At 58.8% G+C, this 26,902-nt stretch overlaps 1 protein-coding gene across 2 annotated transcripts; it reads right to left on the minus strand.

Moving 5' to 3' along the window:
- Positions 1-4,497: 4,497 nt before the first annotated feature.
- Positions 4,498-24,421, minus strand: TCF7L1 (transcription factor 7 like 1). 2 transcript variants are annotated; one of them, XM_075043752.1, is made up of 13 exons: positions 24,339-24,421; positions 23,232-23,363; positions 23,086-23,146; positions 22,164-22,294; positions 10,117-10,200; positions 9,827-9,959; positions 9,091-9,193; positions 8,709-8,792; positions 8,122-8,265; positions 7,880-8,039; positions 6,163-6,270; positions 5,768-5,828; positions 4,498-5,694 (listed from the first exon to the last, which is right to left on the minus strand). In XM_075043752.1, the coding sequence occupies exons 1-13, from the start codon at positions 24,378-24,380 to the stop codon at positions 5,228-5,230; spliced, it is 1,710 nt and encodes a 569-aa protein (XP_074899853.1). In that variant the 5' UTR covers positions 24,381-24,421; the 3' UTR covers positions 4,498-5,227. The 2 variants fall into 2 exon arrangements, with proteins under 2 accessions (XP_074899853.1, XP_074899852.1); XM_075043751.1 differs by lacking the exon at positions 24,339-24,421 and having other exon boundaries at positions 23,232-23,506.
- Between the last annotated feature and the right edge of the window lie 2,481 nt (positions 24,422-26,902).

Raw genomic sequence — 26,902 nt, forward strand, 5'->3', positions numbered from 1 at the left:
TAGACTAGTAGGAGGAAAAGAAGGAGGATTGAGGATTATTATCTGTGCCTGCTACAAAGCAGAAGGAGGAATTCTCTTTTGGTCCCACCCAGCTGCTTCCCAATGTAATGGCAGCTGCTGGTCCTTTATTGCCTGAAAAACAACTCCTTTACATTCAAACTTAAGCAAGGTTTTGGTTAGTTTCCTAGTCTGGTACTGTCTCTTCTCATAAATCCTTGTGGGATGTCGCTTTTTTGGGGATGACTCTTTCCGAGAATAGCCACAACAGCCAAGAACAGGCTGGACACACAAATCTGGCCTTTAATTTAGCACCATCCAGGGCATTTTAGCATGGTGTCCCGAGGTCTGGTGACAACCCCGCACTCGGAGATAATAAAGTCCTCACCTTGTCAGGAGTGTCTGCATCCCCCATCCTGTCCCTTTCCCCCGAGGGCTAATCTGGTCAGGATAAAGGATCAAAAGGAGAAACAATTAGCAAATGGAAGAATTTAATGATGCTAATTAAAATGTATTAAGTGTAGCCACTGCCTCTGCACCAGCTGCTTTGGCAGGAGCCTGGAGTCTGCGGAGCGCCAGCCTTACCCCGGTGCGGAGCAGGGAAACAGGACATCTGGTGCGCCCTCCCCCCGGCCCCTCGCAAAAAAGCAGGTTCGAGGAAACCTTCGTTTCATTTGCTGCTGCTCGCCGGGTTCATGGCGGAGCCCCTAATTAGCTCCATCTCTGCAGGAGACCCCTGGGACCTCATTAGGCATTTCAATTAGTGAATAGCCAGAGCTGCGGAGGGAGAGGGGGCTGGGGGCCGTTTGATCAAGATGGCTGCAATTAAGCAAGCGGACAGAGGTGACAGAAGTAACCCCACTTCCAAAAAAAAGTGGGGAAAGCACCAAGCTGGCTCCCAGATGCTATCGGCACACCAGAGCAAGGTCTCCCAGAAGTTTGCTCTTGACAAGCTCTTAACGAGACGTTTGCCAGCTCCCGGCAATAAAAACCCCACCATAGCTGCAGCGAGTTTAGGGCTGGGCTCATCATAAAAATGGCACCTTTTAATTGAGATTTTAAATCTTTTCTTACTGTACATCATGTTTCTGGACAGGGACGGACTCACAGGTGCATCCTCCCCTCTCCCTCTGCCATTCCTGGTGCTGCCTATGTGCCGCAATGCAGCCCAGTGCTCAGCTGGAGTATTCCCACCCAGGAGACATCAGGCACATCTTGAACTTCATTTCACTCTGGGAGTGGGTGGCAATGATAGTGAATGTGTATTTCCCAAGAACACGGCCGCCCAATTCCACTTTCATCATTCACCCGGCTGCTCCCAGCTCTCCCACCTGGCCGTACCTCCTGCTGCTTCTTGGCCTTTCTCCGTGGACCTGCACACTGGAGATGATGGTGAAGCCCAAACGAGTAGGTCCACCTCACCCCACCTCCGCACAGCTGTGGCTTAGCCCCGCGTGGTGTTCATACTGTCTTGACCTGTGCATTCAAACGGCAACGTCTGCTGCAGCTGGGAGAGCAACGGGGACCCTGTCATTGGCACGACGTCCCCTGTCCCAGCTGTTTCATGCCTCTCAGCTAAGGCAGAATCTGGCTGTCCCACCTCTCCCTGCTCTTTACACCATGCTATCCCTTCCTTCTGCTGCCAACTCTCCATGGGACACCATTTCATTCCCTCCCTGAGCTTTTCCCCTTTGTTGGATGTGGTTGAGATGCACCCTATGAAAAAAGTAATCTATGATGCAGGACCAGGGAGGGTGCAGTGGCAGACGCCTCATTTTCTCAGGGGACCAAAGGAAAAATCAGGAATCTTTGGCCACAAAGTTGTTTTTTTTGTTGCAAGTTTGAAAAGTGAATTCTTGTAACTGAGAAATACTGCTACAGAGCTCCCCAGGACCTCCACGCATGGCTTGCTCCTGCACCCTGGGCTGCCTGGCTCGATTTTAGCTCCCAGGTCTGAGGATAAGTTAAGCATCGTGAGAAATGTAGTCCAAAACTTGTCCAAAAAAGAGGAGAGGGGCTACCAGACCTCCTTGCCACAACAGCCCAAACTGAAACACGCTGGATATTCAGGTTTTTCTGCAACAAAGCCCAGAATTTTCCTCTTATTGAAGCACCTCCAAGAGGACAAAGAAAACCCTGCTAAGGAATGAGTTTTCTATCGATAATCAGTCTGCATGCAACATTTACATCTAGCTGCACCGCTGCGAGCATGAGGATATACAGATACCACGACCAGCTACCTGGTTCAGATAGCTTCAGTGTGTTCATTGAGACGGGAGCAACATGTAACTGGTCTGGCCCTCTTCTGCAGGAGGGGCGAAGCCAAGAGGGCTTTGGTGGCCAGTTGCTTCTCTTCTAGCAGGGGATAATCTAGGGATAAACCTATCTCAGTTTAGGAGCACTGCGAAAGCATCAGAACAGATGTTCCTTTTCTGTATGGGAAAATGCCGAGTAAAACAAAGAAATATTCTCCTGCTGAAGTCCAACATCTGTTTGAAGCTGTCTGGCTCCGGTTCAGACTTTAATTCTTGTGACAGGTCTCTTCATGCCTTTAATTTCCCATGAAATCTAATTCAAGAAGTTGTTTGTCTGCAGCCTGCTCCTGGTGTTGGAGAGAGCAAGGCTGCATGCGATCCAGACGTTCCTTGCAGAAAACCAGTTTCTTGGAACAGCCTTTCTAAAAAAAGCTATGTTTTGCCTCTTTTCAAATGATGGCCACGCACGTTTTGGGTGACACTCTAATCCTCTCAGTCCTGGATCTCGCACAACCACGCGACATGCTATCAGGATGCCATTAATTAAAGCATTGTGGCTGGTCCTCTTGGGTGCTGTTGTGGAGCAATCGTGCCCTATCCCAGCATTTACAAATTTGTGCTTTGAAAGCAGGAACTTTAAACAATTTTGTGCGTGGAACGGAAACGCTGACTGAGTTCGGGGCTGTCTTGGGTGCAACAATGAACAAAAATGCTCCAGGCACTTTGTCATGCTCAGAGGCTTTGGTGGTCACCACCAAGAAACCGGTATGCAGGAGCTGGGTCTGCTGCAGGCTCCTCTCACTGCTGATGCTTTCAACTAGCCGGGACCCCTTAAAGCAAAGATTTTGGGAGCTACCACCCAGCCGGGATGCTCTGAGCTGTGAATTTAAGCTGTCACTTCCAGTCCAGAAGATGATCCTCCGCTGGGTGGGAGAAGTTGTGCTCCTGCTGGAGGTACTGACACTGTTTGCAGAAGTCATCTGGAGCTTTCACAAGGTTACGTGAGCTAGTGTTTGCCCAGAACGTGTCCCTGGTGCTCATGCAAGGGCTCGAGGCTGTGCTCTTGTCTGCACCCATAGCTGGAGGCATCACTTGGCTGTACTTTTTTGGTAGTTCCGCCCAGCTCCAATATGGAAATAGGAATCCTTGAATCCAGGTGTCATCCACTGGGGTTACAGACGCCAGCGTCATCCCATGGCACGCACTTGTCTCACACAACATCTGGTAAATGCGGACGCCGTCTTCCTTAAGGACAAGACACCAGGATGGTCCCTTTTCCCCTCTACCTGCAGATGGACATCTGCTGCTCCTCCAGTTTGCTAAAAATACTTCCCCAGTGGCTTCTCACACCAGCTCAGCACTGGAAAGGAAAAGAGAAATGTCACAACAGGAGGCAAAGGCATCATTTATTCCACCAAATGAGCAAAGACACCCACCAAAATGAGAGCCAGAGGGCCAGCAGCCACAGGAAGGGCTCAGCCCATCACCAATAGTGATGGATTGGACGTTGCCCACCACCACGGGCTGGGAGCCTGAGGACACCATGGTCCCCACAGCACAGTACTGGCACAGGTAGAGAGGAGCCAGGCAGGGTCCTGGGAACTGGAAATTAGCCAAGAAATTCAGAAAGGGGAACAAAACAGGACTATAAACACCACAAATCACCTTTGGGCAGGCGCAGGTCGGAATTAAACCTGCAAAAGCAAATAAAATAGTGACTTTCAACAGGAAAACTTGGAGGTAGTTTTTTTCCTGTTAAAAAAACAGCGAGACAAAGAGTCTTGATTAGCTCACGTGTCAAACTGACAGAAAACTTAAGATTGGTTGAAAATCCACTGGGTGACCCTGGGTTGCTTTTGTGCAGGTCCTTTTTCATCCTAATCTGTCTTCATTCCTGGTTTGGAAGAAGCTGGCACAGGGCATCCTGCAGTTCTGGCCATGAGATACGCACCAGTAACTCGCACTCCTTGGCTGCTCAGGCACCCCCCGACCTGGTTTACCTAATCCCCTGCATCCTGCTGCCTCTATCTCTCCAGCAAACCGTACACTGCCCACTCGCTCCATCACAGGTTTGTGATGGACACCCCAAAATCACCCTGTACCCATTGATGGAGTCGTCTGGGTGGTGCTTTCAGGCTGGGGCCATGCCTGGCCCCATGCCCCGCTCTGGGGCTGGACCGCAGCCCCATCCCGAGATGCTTCCTGGGGCACAGCGACACTGGTGTGGAGAAGGTGGTGATGGGCAAGGAGCGAGTGCTTCCCCCACTGACCACGCTCACGCAGCAAGTTGCAGCTGTAGTTTTATTTCCTTTTGTGAAAAATAACAGGGTTTCAAGGGGAACCCCCCCCCCCCCAGGGCTCAGCCCCAGATCCTGCCCACCCCAGCACGACCACGGGAAGGAGCAGGGCCGACGGTGCAGCATCCTCAGGGCAGGATCCGGCTCCTCGCCAGGACGGAGCGAAGGCGATCACCGTGGCTGGGAGCAGAGCCACAGGACGGGAGGACTCGGGAGCATCCAGAGGCACCGGGTCGGTAGCCGGTGTTTCTGCTCTTGCCTCCAGGACGGAGCGCCGGCCCCAGCTCAGCGCCCGCCGCATTCGGTGCTGGCATGCCCATGCGTGGGAGCACCGGGCCATCAGCAGCACCGTGCCCTGCAGCAGCGACGGGCACTCAGCTCGCGCCCATGGTCAGCTCGCAGGAGACTTCCATCGTCGGCAGCTTGTGGAGGGTTTATTTTCTTTTTTTTTTTCCTTTTTTTCATTTTTTTTAATAAAAACGGTCTTTAGGTCGACTGCTGGCAGCAGCTCTGAGCAGAAAGCCCCTTCCTCCAGAGTCTGCTTACAAAAGAGTTCAGAAAGGGTCAAATATTGACCAATAATGGTTTTGGCTGCGTTTGAATCTTGATTGTGGCTTCTGCAATGTACAGCAGGGAGGGGACAGACGGGACAGGACGAGGGGGGCACGAGTTTTTCCCTTAGTCAGCAGGTTTGGTGACCAGGGAAAGGGGCTGCGTTTGCAGCACGGCCAGGGCAGCCTGCGGGGACGGGATGGCGGCCGCGAAGGACGGAGGCGAGGCCAGGAGAGCCGTGGAGGGCACCGAGGTGAAGGGGATGGGTCTGGAGAGGAGCGAGGGTGGGCTGCCAAGGCTCGAGGAGGAGGAAGAGGAGGAAGAAGAGGAGGAAGAAGAGGAGGTGGCTTTGCCCGAGAGGAAGGCGGCCGAATGCACGGCGAGCTGAGCCCTGGCCTCCGGCTTGGTGGTGAGCGAGAGGGGCTGCGCCTGCTCCGAGTGGGTGGCAGCCGGTGCAGCCGGGGATGCCAGGGCGGCCGACGGCGTGGCGGGCGAATCCAGCATGCTGCCGTGGGAGGACGCGGGGCTGTCGCACGGTTTCTCGGCTGGCAGGTACTGCACGCACGGCTTCTTGCTCTTGGATGCCAGGGAGCCTGCGAACAATGGAGGACGGCGTGAGCGGCCGAAAGCCGGAGGAGGGAGGAGGCTGGCAGGGGGGATACTCACTCTCTGTGTCGTGGCTTTGCTGCTGGGCCAGCTTCTCTCGCTTTCTCTTCTTTTTCTTGCCCTGGAAAATATTATAAAGTCCCTACGTGGCTTTCTGCCACCAGAGAGCCCTTGGCGGCTGCTTGACGGATGAGAAATGGGGCTGACGGTGTCCCAGAGCAGCTCACGGGGATGCAGGAGCCACTGACGGCAGCAGAGCATCCCCAGCGACTCAGCACCATCACCCACCGCCCCCAGCACCCCAAACACCGACCTCCCCAAGCACAGCAAGCAACCTCCCACCAGCCAAACCCCCTGGGACAGGAACCATCCAGGAACCCGGCAAGGGGACAGGAGGGGAGACCTCCTCCCGGCCAGTCCCTGGGGCCATGGGGCTTGTGGGGGGCCACACTCACATAGTTGTCCCGCGCCGACCATGTCGGGTAGAGCTGCGAGTGCAGCTGCCGCTCTTTCCGTGCGAGCTCATAGTACTTCGCTTGCTCCTCCCGCGACAGTGAGTGCCACTGCAGGGGGGAGAAGAGACCACGCTGCAAACCCTGAAGCCACGCTGCAAACCCCGAAGCCACGCTAGAAGCCCCAAAGCCATGCTAGAAGCCCCAAAGCCACGCTGCAAACCCCAAAGCCACACTAGAAGCCCGAAAGCCACACTGCAAACCCCAAAGCCACGCTGCAAACCCCGAAGCCACACTGCAAACCCCGAAGCCACGCTGCAAACCCCGAAGCCATGCTGCAAATCCCGAAGACACGCTGCAAACCCCGAAGCCACGCTAGAAGCCCCAAAGCCACGCTGCAAACCCCGAAGCCACGCTAGAAGCCCCAAAGCCATGCTAGAAGCCCCAAAGCCATGCTAGAAGCCCCAAAGCCACGCTGCAAACCCCAAAGCCACACTAGAAGCCCGAAAGCCACACTGCAAACCCCAAAGCCACGCTGCAAACCCCGAAGCCACACTGCAAACCCCGAAGCCACGCTGCAAACCCCGAAGCCATGCTGCAAATCCCGAAGACACGCTGCAAACCCCGAAGCCACGCTAGAAGCCCCAAAGCCACGCTGCAAACCCCAAAGCCACGCTGCAAACCCCAAAGCCACGCTGCAAACCCCAAAGCCACGCTGCAAACCCCGAAGCCACGTTGCAAACCCCAAAGCCATGCTGCAAACCCCAAAGCCACGCTGCAAACCCCAAAGCCACACTAGAAGCCCCAAAGCCATGCTAGAAGCCCCAAAGCCATGCTGCAAACCCCAAAGCCATGCTGCAAACCCCAAAGCCACGCTGCAAACCCCAAAGCCACGCTGCAAACCCCAAAGCCACGCTGCAAACCCCAAAGCCATGCTGCAAACCCCGAAGCCACGCTGCAAACCCCGAAGCCACGCTGCAAACCCCGAAGCCATGCTGCAAACTCCGAAGCCACGCTGCAAACCCCAAAGCCACGCTGCAAACCCCGAAGCCACGCTGCAAACCCCAAAGCCATGTTGCAAACCCCAAAGCCATGCTGCAAACCCCAAAGCCACGCTGCAAACCCCAAAGCCACACTAGAAGCCCCAAAGCCATGCTAGAAGCCCCAAAGCCATGCTGCAAACCCCAAAGCCATGCTGCAAACCCCAAAGGCACGCTAGAAGCCCGAAAGCCACACTGCAAACCCCAAAGCCATGCTGCAAACCCCGAAGCCACGCTGCAAACCCCGAAGCCACGCTGCAAACCCCGAAGCCATGCTGCAAACTCCGAAGCCACGCTGCAAACCCCAAAGCCACGCTGCAAACCCCGAAGCCACGCTGCAAACCCCAAAACCCCAATAGAAACTCCAAAGCCATGCTGCAAACCCCAAAGCCATGTTGCAAACCCCAAAGCCATGCTGCAAACCCCAAAACCCCGATAGAAGCCCCAAAGCCACGCTGCTGGCCTGGAGGACACGCTGCCCTGGGCCTGCAGAGCTCCCAGCCCACCCTGTCCTGTTGCCACCCAGGTCCCCACCAGCTTCCTGGGATCTCCTGGGCTGGCAATGCCCCAGGTCAAGGGACCCAGCCGTGGGGAGAGGTAAAGGGGGCTGAAAGCCATTTTAAGGTCACAAACGGGGCAGCGTGTGGGCACGAAGCTAATGCCAAGGGCGATGCCCATACCCGTCTGCCCAGGATCTGGTTGATGGCAGCGCTCTCCTTCAGCGTGCACTCGGCCACCACCTTGGCCCTCATCTCCTTCATGTACAACATGAAGGCGTTGAGCGGCTTCTTGATGTGGGGTTTCTTCTCCTCCTCCTTCTTCACAGTGACAGGGGATTTCCTGCAACGAGCGGGACGGCGGGTCAGGACCTGCACTGCACCGTGCAGGGCACCCAGGGGATGAGCTCCCGCCCCCCACTCACGAGTTGCCTCCGGGGCTGACGTTGGGCTGGGTGGGTTCCTGCTTCACGATGGGCGAGACGATGGTCGGGTGCGGGATGCCCGAGGGGTGCAGCCCGTGGGTGGGTGGTGGGACCATGTGCGGGGAGAAACGGCTGGACATCAAACTGCAGCAGAGGGAGTGGGAAGAGAAGGCTCATCAGCTCCCCGCGGGCACCAACAGCCCCCAGTTTCTACCCCAAACCCTCCTGGGTTAAGGAACCGCCAGCCTCAACCCAGCTGGGGGTCTGGTTTTACACTGGATCCTGCCCCAGCTTGTGCAGGACAGTAACATGGACCCAACTTAAGCCATTCCCTGACCCTACGGGATTTCACTTTTTCCCCACCCATGGGGACCATCCGCACCCTCCTGGGGGCATTTGTGGCTGAGGAGGCCACCACAACCCCCTGGGACTGGTCTGTGCCCATGCAGAGCAGGGTCTCCCCAGGAGCACCCACTGCTGATGCCGCTGCAGGGCTGAGTCCTGCATCAGCTTCAGGGAAGCGGCCAAAAACCCGCTGCCAGCTCTGGGACACCCAAGGAGGGCCCCTCATTCCTGCCGATACCCACCTGGACATGGAGGCGTTCATGGCGAGGGCGGGATAGGGGTGCCGAAAGCCGCCGGGTGGGATGGAGTACACGGGCTGTCCTTGCCTGCAAAAGCACAAGCTTTAGTGGAAAAAAAATCTCTCCCCAATTCACAGGGGCCCTTGGACCGGTCTCCGGCCGATCTCCATCCTGATGATTCCCACTATGGCCAGCGGTGGGGAACCCCTCCATTCCCAGACCCCACACGAGCCCTCAGCATCCCACTGAGCTCACAGGGAAAAAAGTGGATAAAGTGGGAAGAGGAGGAGGGTCTCAGAGGGATGTGGAGCTCACGGGACCTGCCCGGGAACAGGGACGCAGAGGTGGGAGCGAGCCCCCGGCCCAGGGTCAAGCCCATCCTTACTGCGGCACAAGCCAGCCCAGCGGGTGTGGGATCTGGCCCACGGCTCCTGGCGACAGTGGGTAATAGGGGGGCAGCTCGGACGGGTGCGGCGGCCGTGGGATTCCTGCAGACGAAGGGGAACTGGTGTTAAAACATGGACATGGCAGCCTCTGAGCGCTCTGTTGACCTCCGAGCACCTTGTCTGCCTCCGAGCACCCCCATCTTCCCCAAGTATCCCCCCTTTGCATGCTCCACCTCCCTCTGAGCACTCCATCTCCTTCCGAACACCCTGTCTCCCTCCAAGCATCCCACCTCCCTCTGAGCACTCCGTCTCCCTCCGAGCATTCTGTCTCCCTCCCAGCACCCCATTTCCTTCCAGCACCCCATCTCTCTCCGAGTATCCCATCTGCTGCCAAGCATCTCATCTCCCTCTGAGCACCCCATCTCTCTCCCAGCACCCATCTGCCCATCTGGAGCACAGGGAGAGGATGCTGAGACAACCATAACGGAGACCTGGAGGGATCCCCACGCACCCCCACCAAAGCCGTGACCAGGTGAGGACCCATCCCTGGCCACCGGCTGCGTCCCCTTCCCACCACGCAGGGACCAGGATGTGAAAACCATCCGGCAAGCAGAGGGACCGTCCAAGGGAGAGCACCCCACTCCCAGCACGGCACCGATACTGTCACGGTCCCTTTGCCCAACTGAACGTGTCCCAGCTTGGCCGATGCTGTGTGCCCCCCATCCCCGTGCTCACCCGTCTTTGGGTCAATCTCCGGTGAGAGGTGGCCGGGTGGCGAGCCCGGTGAGAAGTGGTCGTTGCTGTAGGTGATGAGCGGCGTCAGCGGGTGCATGTGATGGGCGTGCTGCACCACCGGGACCTTGTTCGACTGCGTGGCAGCAAGGGAGAGCACATGGGAGGGTGAAACAATGGCCACCCCCCCAAAAAAACCCACCCCCATGGGCGTCGTATCAGCATGACGGGTGGCCAGAGTGGGGTTTTCCCCCAAGAAACCCATCACCCCTGTGGGACTTGGCTGCTCTTACCAAATGCGCGGGCGAGGGCGAGCGGCTGTCCTTCAGCGTGGCGCCGGCAGGCACGTCCAGCAGCGGCCACTTCATCTGCAGGTACTGCAGGAGAGCCGGGCTGATGCCCTCTGCCAGCCCGGAAACACCCCCCCCCAGCCCCAAAACACCCCTTGGCCCCAAAACATTCCCCCAGCCCCAGCTGCATGCTCAGCCGGGGACACCCCAACCCACGGAGGACACCATGGGCTGGTGGCAAAGGGGTTTTGGGGGCACACGGGGCTGTTTTCAGCCCTATATGCCCCTACAGACCCCATAAATGGTGCAAAGCCCCAAATCCTAAATCCCAAATCCTTGCTCCAAATGGTGCAAAACCCCAAACCCCAAATCTCTGTCCTAAATGGTGCAAAGCCCCAAATCTTAAATCCCAAATCACCGCCCCAAAATGGTGCTGTCTTGCTGGGGAGCCCCGAGCCCCCACATTCCCTCCCCGCAATTTCCAACCCGCCTGCGCCGATGCTGCCTTACTCTTACCCTACCCCAAAACCAGACTTTTGGGGATGTGGTGATGCCTGACACGAGCTGCAATCGCCTGTGGGGCTCAGCCTCGGGGTGGTCCCCATGCCAGGGGGTGCCCTCCTTGTCCCCGGTCCCCAGTCCTCAGAGTACCAGCACCAACCCTGAATTACCGGAGTGCAAGAAACCAGCCCCATATTGCAACAAGGGGTGGAAGGAGGCAAATATGGGGCTTGGGGGGGGGCTTTTCTCCCTCCTTGGGTTAAACTTTGCTTCGACACACGGGTTTGTCTCCCTGGCACTAGACGTAAGCGGCCCCTGAAAGAAAGGTGCTTTGTGTTGTGTTTTTCGGCAGAGGGGGGCCGGAGGCATTTCCCGGCAGACGGCGGGAGGGAGGCGCGTCCCGCGAGATGCCGGGGCTGGGGAATGTGGCCTGGACGGGCTGCAGCTGCGTGTAGGAATTTCCCTGCCACCATACAAACCTTCCTGATCTGAAGCAGCTGGAAGGAAAACCCAGAGAGGAGCTGCGGGGAGCGTTAATCCTTCCACGGCTGGACAGAAGCATCCCTGCCTGCACTGACTCCTGCAGCCCCCAAAAGTGTCCTGTATCCCTCTCCCGCATCACCTCCCACTTTCCCCCAGTCTCCAGCACCCCCTCCTGCATCTCCAGTATCCCCCCTGCATCCCTTCCTGCACCCCCCATCCCCTCCAACATCTCCCCTACATCCCCTCCTGCATCGCTAGTACACCCCCAGCATCCATTCTGCATCTCCTCCCGCACCTCCAGTATCCCCCCCTTTTTCTCCAGTGTCCCTCCTACATCTCCAGTAGCCACCCTCCTGCATTTCCAGTATCTTCCCCCCCCATCTCCCGTATTCCCCCTCCATCTCCAGCACTTCTTCCAGCATGCCCCCAGCACCCCCCATCCTGCCAGCACTCGGACCCGCACCTCTGGGTAAGCTACAACCTCACCAACACATCCCAGCAGCCTGGCAAACCCAGGTGAAGACACGGCACTACCTGCCAGGGCGTGCCGGGAGCCCACAAGCCATGGGGACGATCCCGCTGGCAAACCCGGGCCACCCCGTGCCGATGGCACCGCCACAAAGGCACTGCAGGAAACCCCACTGGCCGCAGCATGGTCCTGACAAAGCCCGAGATGAGGATTTCCCGGGAGCCAACTGTTCCCGCAGCCACCGGCACAGGGGATCCCCCCAAAAATCTGCTTCGCTGCCTAAACCAGGCACCCCAAGTCCCATCACCATCCCGCACACAGGGATGCTCCAGCATCCTGGTCCCGATGCCTCTGCGCGCTCTCCCCGCGGAGATTTTTGGCACTACTAGGAAAATAGCGGCAAGAGGGACCCGTCAGTGCCGGGGAGCCATAACCAGACCCAGCCCTCGGCCGCTCCTCCGAAGGCCGGTCGCGGAGGAGGCAGGGAGCCAGGGTGCTGTGCGCGCTCGGAGCACGCTTGGTATGCAAGCGGCCCCGTGACCCGTGCGGGCTCGCGCCGTGACCTGCCACACACCCTGCGCTCCCCGGTACAGTAGGAGCCGTTTCCTGAAGCGCTGGCTTTGATGCATCTTCCAAATCTGGGTGATCAAAGCGGCCGGGCTGCGGCGGGGAAGCCCCGGGGTCTGGCTGCCGTACAACTCCGGGCTGGTTCCAAACAGCCGAGCGCCGTCGCTGCCGCACCACGCGCCACCGAAGCTGCAGCGTCGTGTGGACGGGGAGAGGGTTTCGGCTAGAGATGCTCCCAGGCTGGATGCAGCAGCATCCGCAGCTGGGGTGATGCCTGAGGTGCCCCGGCATCCCCACGGCCATAGTGGGGCGATGCACAAGGCACCTTGAGCATCCCCATGGCCATGCTGGCGTGATGCAGGGGATGCCCTAACATCCCCACGGCTACACCGGGGCAACACACAAGATATCCTGACGTCTCCACGATGGTACGCAGGGCAATGCATGAGATGCCCAGAGCATCCCCATAGCTGTGCTTGGGTGACACACGAGATGTCCCGACACCCTCACAACCATGCCTGGGGTGAGGCGCAAGGTGACACGCAGGACACCCCAACATCCCCATGGCTGTGCCAAGCCAACGCATGAGATGCCCAGAGCGTCCCCATGGCTGTGCTTGGCTGACGCACGAGATGTCCCGACACCCCCGACCACGCCTGGGGTGAGGCACGAGATGCCTGGAGCATCCCTCCAGCCACACCAAGGCGACGCATGGGACATCGCAACCTCCCCGTGGCCATGCCGGTCCAAGACACCCTGAGCATCCCCACGGCTGCTCTGGGACAACACACGAGATATCCCGACATCCCCATGACCGTGCCCAGAGTGATACATGAGATGCCCTGAGCATCCCTGTAGCCACGCTCGGATGCTGTGCGAGGTGCCCCGCCACCCCTACCACCACACCAGGCCACCGCCGCACGCAGTCCCTCGCCATCCCTGGGGCCGTGCCGGGGCGAGGCAGGAGATGCCCCCCGCATCCCCGATGGGCGCCTTCGGCTCCGCCTCGCCGTCCCCTGCCCACTGCCCCCATCACAAAGGGGGCTTTCTCGTCTATTCTGTAAGCAGAGAAGCCGCTGGGGGACGGCGGCTGGGGAAAGGCCGGGTATATAAAAGGCTGCTTCTCATTTTGAAGCCGTTTCAGGAGGCCGGGGAGGGGAGAGGAAGGGGGGGACCCTTTCAAAATATACAAAGAGGGGGGGAGCTGGCGAACGGTTCAGTGGTAATGTGGAAAAATGAAGCCCCCCCCTTCCCCTCGGCCCCAGCCTGGACACAGCTCCCACTGTACCACCACGTGCGGGAACCGCGCGCGAGCGGCAGATTGGAGCTATTAAAAAAAAAAAAAAAAAGAAGAAGAAAATAGTTGAAAATCGGTCACATTCCAGAGAGATTAGAGCAAGTTCTGGTTCCTCGTTACCAGCCACCCCCCAATTAAAAGCAGGGAGTTAACCCCTTCCCTGCCAGAGCAGTAGGACCACAATGAAGCCTCCTGTCCATCTGTCCATCCCCTCCCTGGGGTGGGGTGAGCCCCCGCCGGTGGCCGCCCTGTGGCCCCAGCAGCTGGAGGAAGGGGTGGTGGCGGTGGCATGCCAGGAGCCAGCGTGCCGGGGCAGGGGGGGTCGTGCCGTGTGGCGGCAGCGGCGGCGTTTCGCCTCCACGCTCGAGGAGGAGATGCAAACGCCGTGGGATCCCCTAATACCCAATTAGGGGCTTTAATGAGCGGATTTCCTCTCCTCTTCCGCACGTGGGACTCGATCCTGGCTGAGATGTTTTCCCTGGGAAGAGGGAAAAGTGCTGCTGGAAAAAGTCCTGGCTGGCAGCAGGGCTGGTGCTGCGTGTCCCAGTATCGCATGGCCTGGCATAAAATGTCCCACTGTTGTGTGTCCCGGTGTGGCATGTCCCAGCATCGTGTGTCCTGGCATTGTATGTCCTGACATCACGTGTCCAGGTGTCGTGTGTCCCGGTGTTACATGTCCCAGCATCTCATGTCCCAGGATTGCATATCCCGGCGTCGTACGTCCCAGGATTGCATGTCCCAGCATTTTGTGTCCTGGTGTTGCATGTCAAAGCATCTCAAGTCCTGGACTTCCATGCCCGAGCATCACGTGTCCCAGCGTTGCGTGTCCCAGCGTTGCATCTCCCGGCATCGCACATCCCAGGACTGCGCATCCCGGCATTGCCGGTCCTGGTGTTACATCTCCAGACACTGCCTGTCCTCCTGACGTCGCACATCCTAACATTGCCCGTCCCGATGTCACTTGTCCTGATGTTGCACGTCCCGGTGAGACGGCATGGGGTCGCAGCGTGCTCCTGTCCGCTGGGCTCAAAGGCTCAGGCTTGGCGACCACCAGCCTCTCATTTTGGGAGAGAAAAGGTCTGTTTGGGACCCACGCTGCCACTTTTCTGGGTAAAACACTACCGGCAGGCGCTGGGGGTGGAAAGCCTCCATGCTGGCTTTTCCCTTTGCCTGCGCATGCTCCAGCCCAGAGATGACCCTGCAGGAATCACCGGTGCCGGCAAGAAGATCCACGCGATGCCGGCAGCCGGCCACTTCATCCCTATCCCAAAAAAACCCATGGGTGAGCTGGAAAACATCCAGAGAAGCACGCCGTTGGCACATCCCCACTTGTCCATCCCTCCCATGCCACCTCCATCCCTGGGAGCAGCCTGGGGCAGGTGGTGGGGGACGATGACCCCAAATCGCCTGTCCCCACACCATCCCCTTTTCCAGCCTGAATTCCTGGGGCTTTGCAAAGCCTCTGGGCTTGGCAAGCCCGAACGTGGCCCCACCGCAGCCCCCGCCGAGCCCCCCCAGTCCTCCTCACTCCCAGCCTGTTTACACAGCTGCAGGATAACTGACAGCTTGCCCTTCCCCCTCCCGCCTCCACTCCAGCCCTTTTTCCCCAAAATACATCCCAAAACCTTGTCGGGGGAGAAGGGAAAGGCCAAGCATCGGGACAGCAAATAGGGTTTTGCAGGATGTTTAACGAAAATCTTTGTCCGGGTATTGGATGCTGCGGTCCTGCTGCATCCCAAGATCCTAGCACTGAGCAGCATCACTGTCTCATTTGGGATAAAACCAGCCAAATTTGGCTCCTAACAGCTTAGGGGGTCAAAGAGAGATGTGATTTTTGCAGGAATGGGTATTCTAGGCTCGATGCTTCGTCTGATTTGATAAAATTCTGTGCCTGGGAGCAAAAAGCTGGAAAATTCCCAAATCTTCCCCGGCAGGAGGTCCTGCGGCTGCAAAACCCAGAGCTGCTGTGAAGGAGGTTTTGGTGCAAAGCAAGATGGGGGGAAGAGGGGGGGAAGAGAGGGGGAAGGGGGGAGAAAGGGGGGGGAAGGAGGGGGAAAAAGGGGGAAAGGGGGGAGGGGGAAAAAGGGTGGGAAAGGGGGAAAAAGGGTGGGAAACGGGGAAAAAGTTCTTTCTCAAAGGCAATCACGGGACATGGAAAGTGAGTGCCACTTAGGGGGAAAAGGAAAATGAACAGACCGGTGATACACCAGCCACGGGGATTTTTGTCCCCGTGGAACTGGAAATGAACGCAGTGAAGGGGCCGGAAAGAAATGGAAAGAGAGGACTCAGTTTCTCGTCTTCCTGTGCTGGGTATCGGGTGTCCTTCGAGCTGAAATAAATCACCTTAATGCCAAAGAAAAGGAGGGAAAACCGAATAGCATCCCAGCCCCGCACAGCCCATCACCCGTCCCGCATGCCCGCGCGGGGAGCCGCTGCGTTCCGCTTCCCCGCGGATAATTAGGGAGGGAGAAATCCCAATTACAGCTGGGATTTACAGCCCAAGAAACAAGCCGTAAATCCTCACCGCCCCCCCGTCCCCGCCTCGCTCCCCTCCAAGCTGCTTCCCAGCCAAATAATCTCCTCCAGATGTTGGCCGCAAACGCCAGGATGGCAGTTTCCAGCGGGGATGAGACCTTTTGGGGGGTCTCCTGCATCCCTGCATCCCACCAAGGCAAACCCCCAAAATATCTGGTGGGGTTATTTCTTTTCCCAGGGGTTTGGGGTTTTTAAAGGGCTGCAAAGGGGCAATATGGGGCACAATGCTGCGTCTTGGGTTGTCCCAATGGCTCGCAGTGTCCCCTCCTGGCATTTCTAGGGAGACACAAGGCAGGCAAAGGCCATCCCTGGCGGGGACACCAGTTTGGGAGTGGGAATGGGTGCAGCACTGGGAATTCACAAGCCCTGGATAAAGGATGTTCAACCATTCACATGATGCAGCCTAAATCCCTCAGTCAGCGGCACAATGACACTGGCACAAACTGGGTGGGAAATGGCAACAGCACCAGGATGGGAAACCAGAAAAAGTAGCTGGGAGCTGAAAAATAAACCCCCCAAAACCCCATTTGGGATGAGCTTGGAGAGGCGGCGCTTGAAGCTGCCCTTATCTCGAGCCACAGATCCCCGTGTCGCCGCACCGGCGATGCCGGTTGGCATCTGCTAAACAGCTTGGCCCCGGCCACGGCTCCACAGAGGAAGGCGGTGAGAGGAAAGGCGAGATGGGAGGGATGGAAGGAAGCGGGATGAGGCTTGCAGGGGCTGGAGCGATGCCAGGATGCCGGCCAAGCCGGCTCCTGGGCAGCCTGTGGGTGCAGCCTCATCCCAAAGTGATCTTGGCAGGGGGATGCCCTGAGCATCCCTCAGCCATGGGCACCCTGAGCAGCCCTCACCAGTGGGTACCCTGAGCATCCCTCGCCTGTGGGCACCCCGAGCATCCTTCAGCCATAGGCACCCCAAGCACCCCTCACCCGTGGGTACCCCAAGCATCCCTTGTGCGCACACCCAGCCGCTAAGCAAGACAAGATCGGTGCAAGCCAGGACCCCCGACTGCCAGCAGTTCCCTCCCTGCTCCCCAAACCTGGCGGCAACAAGTTTTACCCGCTGCCCCGAGGCTTTTGTCTGCAGCTTTCAGCTCCCGTCCATCACGCTGAATGGCTCCATTCATCCCGCATTCAGGCGACGGCTGCATCCGCGCCGGGGGGATCCCAGCGGGTGCAAAGGGCTCATCCCCGCCCCGGCAAAAAAAAAATCCCACCGGCTCCGAACCCCCCCCCCCCCGAGCATCCCCGGTTTCAGGGAGACGCAAGATGCGATGCCTGGATGGGGAGCGTGTTTTAACAGTGCTCCGAGCCCCCGGGTGGACTTTGGCACATGTAAAATGGTTAAGATCCTATCCAAGGTACGGGGACGACAATAAAAGTCGCTGGAAGCCACGCTGCCGCAGAAATTTGGGACAAAGAGGGTCCCGTTGCCCTGCCATGCCCCCACCAGCCACAAACTCCATGATTCTGGGGGCTGACACCTCCGGAGACGCATCTCTGCATCCTGCCGGGCAATACTGCACCCAGGCTCGTGGGAGCACCAAGAAGGTCCTGTGCTCCCCCCAGCAGCACCCATGGGACACTGGGGGGTTCTGTACCCCCCCACCCTCTGGCAGGACCCGTGGGACATCTGCTTTTCTGGCCTCACAGCCTGCCAACCTCCCCTGGCCTCTGCCGTGGCTCTGGGTGAGATTCCCGGGGCTCAGGGATTCCCAGGGTGCACGCGCAGGGTGACATTGCTGCCAAAAACCACCCCAAAACGCAAAGCAAGCCATGAAGCCGCACATCACCATCAAGCCTTCCTCCTCCTCTCTGGGGTACCATCACCCAGCCCATCACACGCCAACCCATCCCCTCTCCCCCCAAAACACCCTCAAACCCCACTACGAGCGTGGAAAGATGGGACACAGCGCCAGCCCGACCTCCCCCCTGCCCTTAACCCTCCTCTTCCTCTGGCCGGGATGCGCCGGGCGCTTCTCTCTGGGTTCCTCTTTCCCTCGCTCCCGCCAGTGACTTCAAGGAAGAAAAACTAATGAAAAGCAGCTGCTCAGAATACCAGAAAGATGATGAATGCGCGTTAAGTCCCCTTAACAAAACCAGGTCTTATGAGAGTCGCCCGGAGCGCTTACTTCATTGCTTTAATTTGGGAATCGTGTTGGAAAAGGGAGGGAGGAGGGAGAAGTTGGGGGGGGTAGTGGAAACGTCCTGTAGGTCTCATTTAGCACCCCCCCCAAAAAACCCAGGGTAATTAGCCGAATAGCATAATTAAGGAGGAGACATAAAGGGGCCATTGTGTGCGAAGGCTCAACAGGCAGGAGCACCTCGGAGTGGGGAAACTGAGGCATGGGGAGGGTTCGCTGCCGGGAAGGATGTGATCGGCCTGGCAGCTGCATGGGGTGAGATGAAGAAGCCAAAAAGTGTGAAAAATCCTTTTTTTCTTAATATTTTCCAGGTGGGGAAGGAAGCCTGCACTGCTGGGGGGGGGGGAATCCCAAATAAACCAGCAAATCTCACAGAGGTGCCCGGACCTCAACCGGCAAATGACGAACTGCCGCAGTTAGAGGATGCTGAGCACCGAGCGAGCCCCGCAGCCGAAAAAATCCACCCCCACATCCCAACACCTCCATCCTGCATCCCGACGAGCGCATGCCAAAACCCTCCCTGCTCAGCCAGAGCCGCCGCCGGAGCCTCCGGCAAGACCCGCCCGGTTTTCGGAGCAACCCTTTTTCTTGCCAAAAATCTGTATTTTAATCATTTTTCTTGGCAGCCACGCATTTAAGAGGATATATTTTCTTTTGCAGACAGATATGCCTCTGTATTGCAGCCCACGCGGGGATCGCGAGCTCATCTCAGGAACGGGGGGGGGAAAAAAAAAAGCCGAAACAAGCCCAGGTTATGAGGTTTTTTTCTGATTTATTTTGGGACCACAACCCACCAATGTGCATTAATTACACTGGCGTGCATTAATTACACCAGCATGGCATCATTGCGGGGCACAGGGAGCTGTTTGGGTGCCTTGGCTGAATTTCCACGCCTGAGGAATGTTCAGGTTTATTTAAATACTCACCTCCAGACTCAAATTCCTGGGGTTAAACTGCCTTTTTGCGGGGAAATAATGACAATCCCATGCGAGGTTTTTCTTATCCGCTAATGCGTGGTCTTGCCTTCACCTCCCTGGCAGTGCTGTGCCTGGTTTGGGGATGCTGAGTGGCCAGTTCCCATCCCGTCCCTCCCCGAGCCGGAGGAGGATGCCGGGGTGTGATTTTGCCCCAGTACGGATCCAGCTTGTTCTGGGCTTGGGATAAAAGACGCTAGCTCCAAATGATGCTGATGGAATGGATCTGGCACAGCAGCAACAGGGGTTTGCATCTGTCCAGCTCACGGTGCGGTGCTGGTGCATACCCAGAGCTTTTTCTTTCCATCCCGCCTTGGGTACCTTCGTATTTTTGGGAATCGTGGCTCCATGATCCCAGGGAACTAAACTCAGCCTTGGGGGTCCCCAATTCCCAATTCTCGGTGCACCCGTGGGGAAAACCAGGCTAAAACACTGCTCCGAACAGTAATGCCACCATTAGACCCTGCCAAATTCCTCCACTGGCTTAGAGGAGCCCCCAAAAATACCACCCTGGCCAGGAATTGCCAGAAAAGAGATACTGGGGTGGGGACACCCCAAATTTCAGGGTCCCATTTGGAAATACCACAGGTGATATCGGAGCAAAGTGAATTAATCCCGATGAATGGCAGGAGCATCCTATTGCTTCAGTGCCTGGCAGCTTTGCACAGGTATGGAGGTGATTATTCTGGTTCAGGGCGTGTGAAGGCATCGCTTTTCCAGATTTATAAATATTTTGGAGCAGAGAGATGCAAGAGCCCTGGCTACCCTGTCTGTTACCCCAAAACAAGTCCTCCAGTGGTTTCACTGCTGCTGGGTCCAACACCTGCATCCACGGGCACGTCCAGCCCTGGCATCCTTCGCCCTCCCAGGCTGCCACCTCAGAGCATCTCCTGGGCACAGAGATTATTTGCCTTTTGGGTTTTTTTCCCCCAAAATCTTCCTTTTTCACGCGGCACAGTCACGTGGTTCAATCCGTGGCAGCCCGGCTGAGGGATGGCAAGGATGCCACAGTCACCAGGATGGCCAGATCCTGTGGATCAGCCCATTTCCTCCAGTGGCTGGGGGGAAAAAAAAAAGGAAACAGGAAAAAAAGCTCCCAGGTCTGCTCGGTGGCCTCCCGCCTCCTACCACCTCTGCGCTTCACGTGTTGGGTCTTGTCTTGAAGCTTCCCTGGCTGAGGGCAGGCGGCGGATTTGTTGGTGCAGAGCTCGGTGCCCTCAGGCGATGCTGTCGTGCAGGGATCCTGCGCCCAGCCAGATCCAGTATGGGATCAAGGACGCTGCACCTGGCTGGAGCCGGTACGCGATTGAGGATGCTGCGCCCAGCCAGATCCGGTACGGGATTGAGGATGCTGCGTACGGCTGGACCCCATCCAGGCTCACCAGCATGATGATGTCCTGGGATCCAGGGGATCCCTGCGCTGGCGCTCCGGTGGGAGCTCGTGGAAAAGGGGGGGGGGGGGGTGGTGCTGACCGGCGCAGAGCTCAGACGCTTTCATTGCACAAGTGGCTGCAGGATATGGCAGGGCCTCACCCTGCTCCAGCGGCACAGCAAAAGTTGGCTCCAAGAGACCTCCCAGTCCCATTGAGACATTCCACGTGCCCGCAAAATCCTCCCAACACCCCAAGTTTGGCCCCACCACGACACTCCTCACTTGCTCGGCGCCCCAGGCTCAGCTCCACACAGAAACACCCCAATCTGGCAGGATTTGGCCCCAATCCGGGGCTTTCCCATCCCCACTCATCCCTCCAGCCCTTCTCCAGGCACATCATCAGCCCAGGTCCAAAACCGGGATGCGATATCAGGTCCTCTCCCAGCCCCTTTTAATTAATCCCCCTTTCTGGGATTCATTAAATCATTGTTAGTGGCTGTTTTCTACGAATCCCAACCCCGGTCCCTTTTAATTATTCCTTATTCCTTGCCGCTATTTGGGATCGTGGCCAGTTGTGCATCATCTCCAAACCATAGTAATACCAAAAGTGACAAATTGGGAATATAACCTTTATCCAGCACCCAGCTGCCAGCCAAACACAGGAATATTTATATAATCCACCGGCCAGGGCCCCCCCGCCCTCCCCAGCCCAGGATTTACGCTCGACGGCCATTCAAACCAGTTGCTTCCAATAAAGCAAAAGCAAGAGAACCCCCAAAATATAGAAAGCTCCCCGCACGATGCTACCAGAAAGCAGGATCCCAGCCGGCAAGCCCATGCTGGGGATTTTAAGCCATTTTAATTGCAACAACTTTTGCCATCCTATATATATTCCATATGGTAACGCAGCTTTCTATAGAGCCCGGGCAAATAATGTGCTTACAACCATCAGGTGTCACCACCGCGGCTCCGGCACAAGAAATACACCCAAAAAACCACAAGCATGGCACGATGCTCCGGCCCGGGATGCGGCGGGTACCACGGCCGGGCACCGCATCCCTCCCGGGGCTGGGAAAGAACCCCCCGGCGATGTCATCAGGGGTACCGGGATGGGAAACTGAGGCAGGTAAGCGATGTGTATGGAATAGGTTATGTTTCTAAAATAGGTTTATATTTGTAAAAGCAGTCTGTATTTCTAAAACCGGTCTGTATTTCCGGACTAGGTTTATGATTCTGGACCAGGTTGGTGTTTGGGATGGTTTGGGTGTAGAGGGATGCTGTGGAGGTGGGGGGGGGTGTCAATCCCACTCGCCTTTGTGCCCCCACCCTCACCCCCCCATCTAAAGCTCGCTCAATTTGCTTAATCAGTTTTCTAAACGCCAAAGGAGGGACAGACAATGTCAGCCCATTAAGAGCTTTAAAAAGTCGAAGGGAGCCCTTTTTAAATGAGAAAAGCTGCACAGCTCAGGGTCAGGTTTCGGGGCTGGGTGCCCGGGGCGAGGTCCGCCCCCCCCCAAATTCCCCACAACCCCCCCCCCCCACCGGGGTGCAGTCCCCCGGGAAGGGGCAAAGTGAACCAAATATTTTTTGGTCCCCCTATTAGGGGAATAAACCTAACTTCTTCCTTTTTTTTTTGTTAGCATCAGGCAGTTGCCTTCCTTCGGGACAGGGTGTGAGGAAGGGGTGGGGGGGTCGGGGGGGGCACTTACGGTGCGGGCGCCGCCGGGGGAGAGGGCTCCGTTGGCGAGGTAGGGGCTGCCCAGCTCGGGGAGCATCAGGAAGGGGTAGCCGGGGTAGGGAGGGCCCTTAAAAAAACCCCCATCTTGCTGTCGTCTGACCACTGGGGAGAGAAGGGGGGGGTCAGGAGGCGGCGGGGGGGGCCCGTGGAGGGGGCGGGCATGGGGGGGGGGGTCATGGGTAGGTCCCTCCCGGGGTGCTCAGGTCCCTGGGGGGTGTCCTTGCTTCTTTTGGGGGGCTCCCAGCTGCGGGGGGGGGGGGTGTCCCAGCGCCCGTTCCTCCCAGGGGGGTGCCGGTTGCAGAGGCAGGGGTCATCACGGGTCTGAGCCCCCCACTTGGGGGGGGGCGTATAGGTCCCTTTGGGGGTGCCCAAGTCCCTTGGGGGTGTCCTTGGTCCTTCTGGGGGGGTCCCAGCTGCGGGGAGGGCGCGGTCCCCACGGGAGGGGGGTCCCGGTTGCAGAGGGGCGGGGGTCTGAGCTGGCGGCGGGGGGGGGTCCCGGGACCCGTCGCCCCCGGGGGGGAGGGCATGCCGGCTGCATGGGGGGTCCCGGGGGGGGCAGTTCCTCGGGGGGGCGAGGGCGGGACCTCGGGCCGGTGGGGGCCAGGCTCACCGCGGGGGGGGGCGGAGGTCGGGACCGGTTCCTCCGGTGGGTGGGAGGAGGACACCGGGGAGGGGGGGAGGACACGGAAAGGGGGGGGAAGAACACGGAGGGGGGACGACGACGACGAGACGGAGGGGGGGAGGGACACGGCACGGGGGGGTCCCGCCCGCAACCGGGGGCGGAAACAAAGAAGTTGCGAAGTGTCGGATGGTCCCGGGGGGATGCGGCGGGGACCAGGGACCGGAGCGGGGAAGGGGGGGAGGTGGGGGGGGGCCGGGAGCGGAGCCGGTACCTTCTGCCAAATAGTCCCGCGGCTTCTGGAAACTTTCCCGGGGCTGCGGGGGCCGCTCCGCCTGCGGGGAGAGGGGGGGTGAGCGGGGCCGGGCGGGGGTCGCGTCGCCCCACTCCTTCCCTCCGCCGTCCCCCCCCGGGACTCACCTCGGTGTCGGAGCCGGAGCCGGAGCCGGTGCCGCGGTTCTCGGTCTCGCTGACCAGGGAGGATTTGAGCTCGTCCAGGTCCCCGTGGGCCGAACCGCGCCCCGCGCCCTTGTCCTGCTCCTCTCCCTCGTCCTGGAAGGCGATGAGCTCGTCGGGGGCCCCCAAGTCGTCCCCCCCCGCCGGCTCCAACTGCGGCATGGTGGGGGTCCGGCCCCGCCGCCCCCCTCCTCCGCCGCCGCCGCCGCCGCCGCCCGGGAGGGTCGGGAATGCGCGGGGCGGCGGGGGGAGGAGGAGCCCGGCTGCAAACCGACACCGCGGGGCAGGGCAGGGCGATCGCACCGCCCCGCCGCCCGCCACCGGCTCCGCCGACCGGCCCGGCCCGGCCCGGCCCCGCTCGGAGGGGATCGGGCCCCGGCCGCCCGCCCGGAGCTCACCGGGAGTCGGCCGGCGGCGTGTGCCCGCCACCTCCGGGCGAGTCCCCGGCGCGTCCTGGGGTCCCCGTCCCACACGGGGCACCCCCCCGGCCCATCTGGGGTCCCCCCGGCCTGTCCGGGACCCCCATCCCTTCCAGGGTGCCCCCATCCCATCCAGGGTCCCCCCGTTCAGGTCCCGTCCCCCCCATCCAGGGTCCCCCCCGTCCCATCCTGGTTCCCCCACCTCCCATCCAGTGCTTCCCTATGCCATCCAGGACCCCCATCCTGTCCTGGGTCCCCCCATCCCACCCTGCTTCCCCCATCCTGTCCGGCGCCTCCCCATCCCGGTGCGCCCCAACCCATCTGGGCCCCCCATCCCACCCAGGGTCCCTCCAGTCAGATCCAGGGGCCCCCCAACCAGATCCAGGGTGCCCTCTCCCATCTGGGTGTCTCCATCCCACCCAGGACACTCCATCCCACCTGGGTACCCTCTTCTTCCTTAGGTTGTCCCTACCTTCTCTTATCCTCTTCAGGTGCCCTCATCCTCTGAGGGTGCCCCTGTCCTGTTGGGGTGCCCCCATCCCATCTGGGTGCCTCCATGTAACAGGATAACCCCCCACCCCACCCAGGGTGACCTCCAGGGTGGCCCCATCCCACTGAGGTGACCCCATCCCACCCATGTGTCCCACTGTACCTGAGTGTCCCCGATCTGCCTGGGTGTCCCCCTCACCCACATCAGCGGGATTCTCAGAGAGGGGTCCCCATCCCACCCCACACCGAGAGCAGGATGCCAGGGTCCCATCATGGTAGCTCCGAGCCAGCCTGGAAGAGAGAACCATTGGAAAACCCTTTACCCCACCTTTTTCTCACAGGGTGAGCTCGTTCCCCCATGACGGGAACACACAGCTGGGACGGGTGCTCAACCTGCAGCCCATCACCCAAGAGGCTGCTGGGATGGCACCAAACGGGGCTTCATCCAGCATCTCCAAGCAATTGCCTTCATCCCATCCCATCCCATCCCCTACAGCCTGACCGTGAACCCCAACCTCCAGCTGCACTTGCCACCTCCCTGTTTCACCAGACACCGGGGGGAACAGTCCCCAAATCCTGGGTCCCTGGGGCCACAAACTTCTCCCCACCCCTCCCTGCTGGGCCAGCAGCCCCTCGCTCTGCTCCACAAAGGTTCTTCAGTTGCTTTGCCTGAAATACTTCATGAAAAGGCTTTTGTAACATCTAAATAACTGGTGACCCCGGTCCCCCCCTGCCCAAGTTTCTCAAGGAACAGCAAGAGGCAGCTGCAGGGTATCAGGCTGGCTGGCCCTTCCCAGCTCCCAGTCCTCCAGATGTTTTATTACCCTGCTTTTAATTAACATTTCCATCTATGTGCTGAATGGGGAGTTCACATCTGCCCCTTCCCAGGCAGCTCTTTGCCCTGTGTTTAAGGGTAGATGCGCTGAGGACAGCCCTTCCATGCAGGGTCTGGATGTGTCTGGGGAACTGCAGGAACCCCAGGCTGCTAAAAAATATAAATAACCACTTAAAGTGTTATTTTTCCCAACATTCTCCCAGCTGGCAGATAAAAAGTGTGCAGCACAAGTCCACGAAGGAGCGAGGAGGTGGCTGGTTCCTGGCACAGGGCACGTGGAGGGTAACCATCCCACACCACCCAGCGCTCCCCATGTGACCCCCAACTTTGCAGGACCCCAAGCAAAAACATGGGAGTGCTGCAGTTTTGGGGTCTTTCCCAACATTTTTTGCATGTCCTAGAAACCCAGGAGAGCCTCTACGATGGGTTTGAAGGTCGCCATCAGAAGGCAACTGGTGCTCTGGAGGCAAAACCTCATTGCAACTCATTTCCCAAGAGGTTCCCAAGACACCCCCCCCACCCCCGCCCCATTAAGTGATAATTAAGAGCATCCTGGCTGGGCAGGTGGGATGGGACATCCATGAGATGTAGGGGACAATGGTGGGATGGGATGTCCATGAGATGTCCAGAAGGAGGCAATGGCAGGGTAGAGCCCTTCAAAACCATCTCACGCGATGTGTTGTCGCTGTGCAGCCCAAAGCAAAAAGCAATTATGGGCACTTACGTGTGCCTCTAGGTCAGATCCCATCACCTGGCCTTTGCCCCAGCATGTCCTGGTGGTAAAAGCTGCTGGGATCCTGGCAACCGTGTCCCAAAGGTGCCACGAGGTGGGGGATGGCGAGGGGAGCAGACGTCGGGAGACCTGGGGAAGATATGTTGGAAAAATGAGTCTCTGGAGCGGGGACAGCAAGGAGGAGCCGGGGGGAATGCTGCTGCAGATGGAGTGGTTGGAAATGAGTCTGGCCAGCAAGGTGCTGCAGCTGGGGGGGGTGTAAGGTGGGACCATCGGACACCCTGGGGACCTTCAGCCACCCTGGGACTCTCAGCCACCTCGGGACCCTCAACCACCCCAGGAGTCTCAGCTGCTCCAGGACCCTTGGCCACCCCAGGACCTTCAGCCACCCTGGGATCCTTGGACAAGCCACGATGCTCAGCCACCCCATGAACACTCTGGGACCCTTGGCAGCCCTCCCAGGACCCCCCCAGGACCTACAGCCACCTCAGGCCCCTTGGCCGTCCCGGGACCCTCAGCCACGCTGAGACACTTGGCCACCCCAGGACCCTCGATCACCCCATTCACCATCTCCCACCCCCATCCCACCCCCCTTGGGTCCCCCTCAGTCTCCCTTTTCCCCTGGGGGCTGGGGAGATGGGGCCAGGGACACACACATCCCCCCTGCCCCCCCACCTACCCAGCCAAAGCCTGAAGCCCCAAGGAGACAAATCCCGGCACATCACCGTCACCATCACCAGGGACAAATGGGGGTCCTGGGGGGGCTCATTAAACCCAACCTCACCCTCCTGGGGAGGCCAGGGAGGTGGGAGCTCCCGGTTATTTTGCCAGTGGATGACAGTGGTGGCTCATGGGTGGTTTTTTTTTCTCACGTTGTCTCCCCGAGACAGGTGGGATGGGGACAAAACACTGTGAGATTCTTTGGGGAGACCCTCCTGCCTCCATGTCCCCCCCAGCTTGTCCCCCTTTAGGGTGACCCTGAGTGCAGAGGAAGGCTTGGAGGAAGAGCTCAGAGCAAAGCCCATTATGGGGCAGGAAACAATTTGGGTGGTGGGGGGGGTCTGCAGCCGGGAGGGCCACCCCAAGAATCCCCCAGCTGGGGGGCAGCGCCCCAGCCAGAGATTGGCAGCTGGCTCGGGGCTGGGGGGGGGTCGTCTTG

The sequence above is a fragment of the Buteo buteo genome, chromosome 12 (genome assembly GCF_964188355.1).
Source record: "Buteo buteo chromosome 12, bButBut1.hap1.1, whole genome shotgun sequence".
In the NCBI taxonomy this organism is placed as follows: Eukaryota; Metazoa; Chordata; class Aves; order Accipitriformes; family Accipitridae; genus Buteo; species Buteo buteo.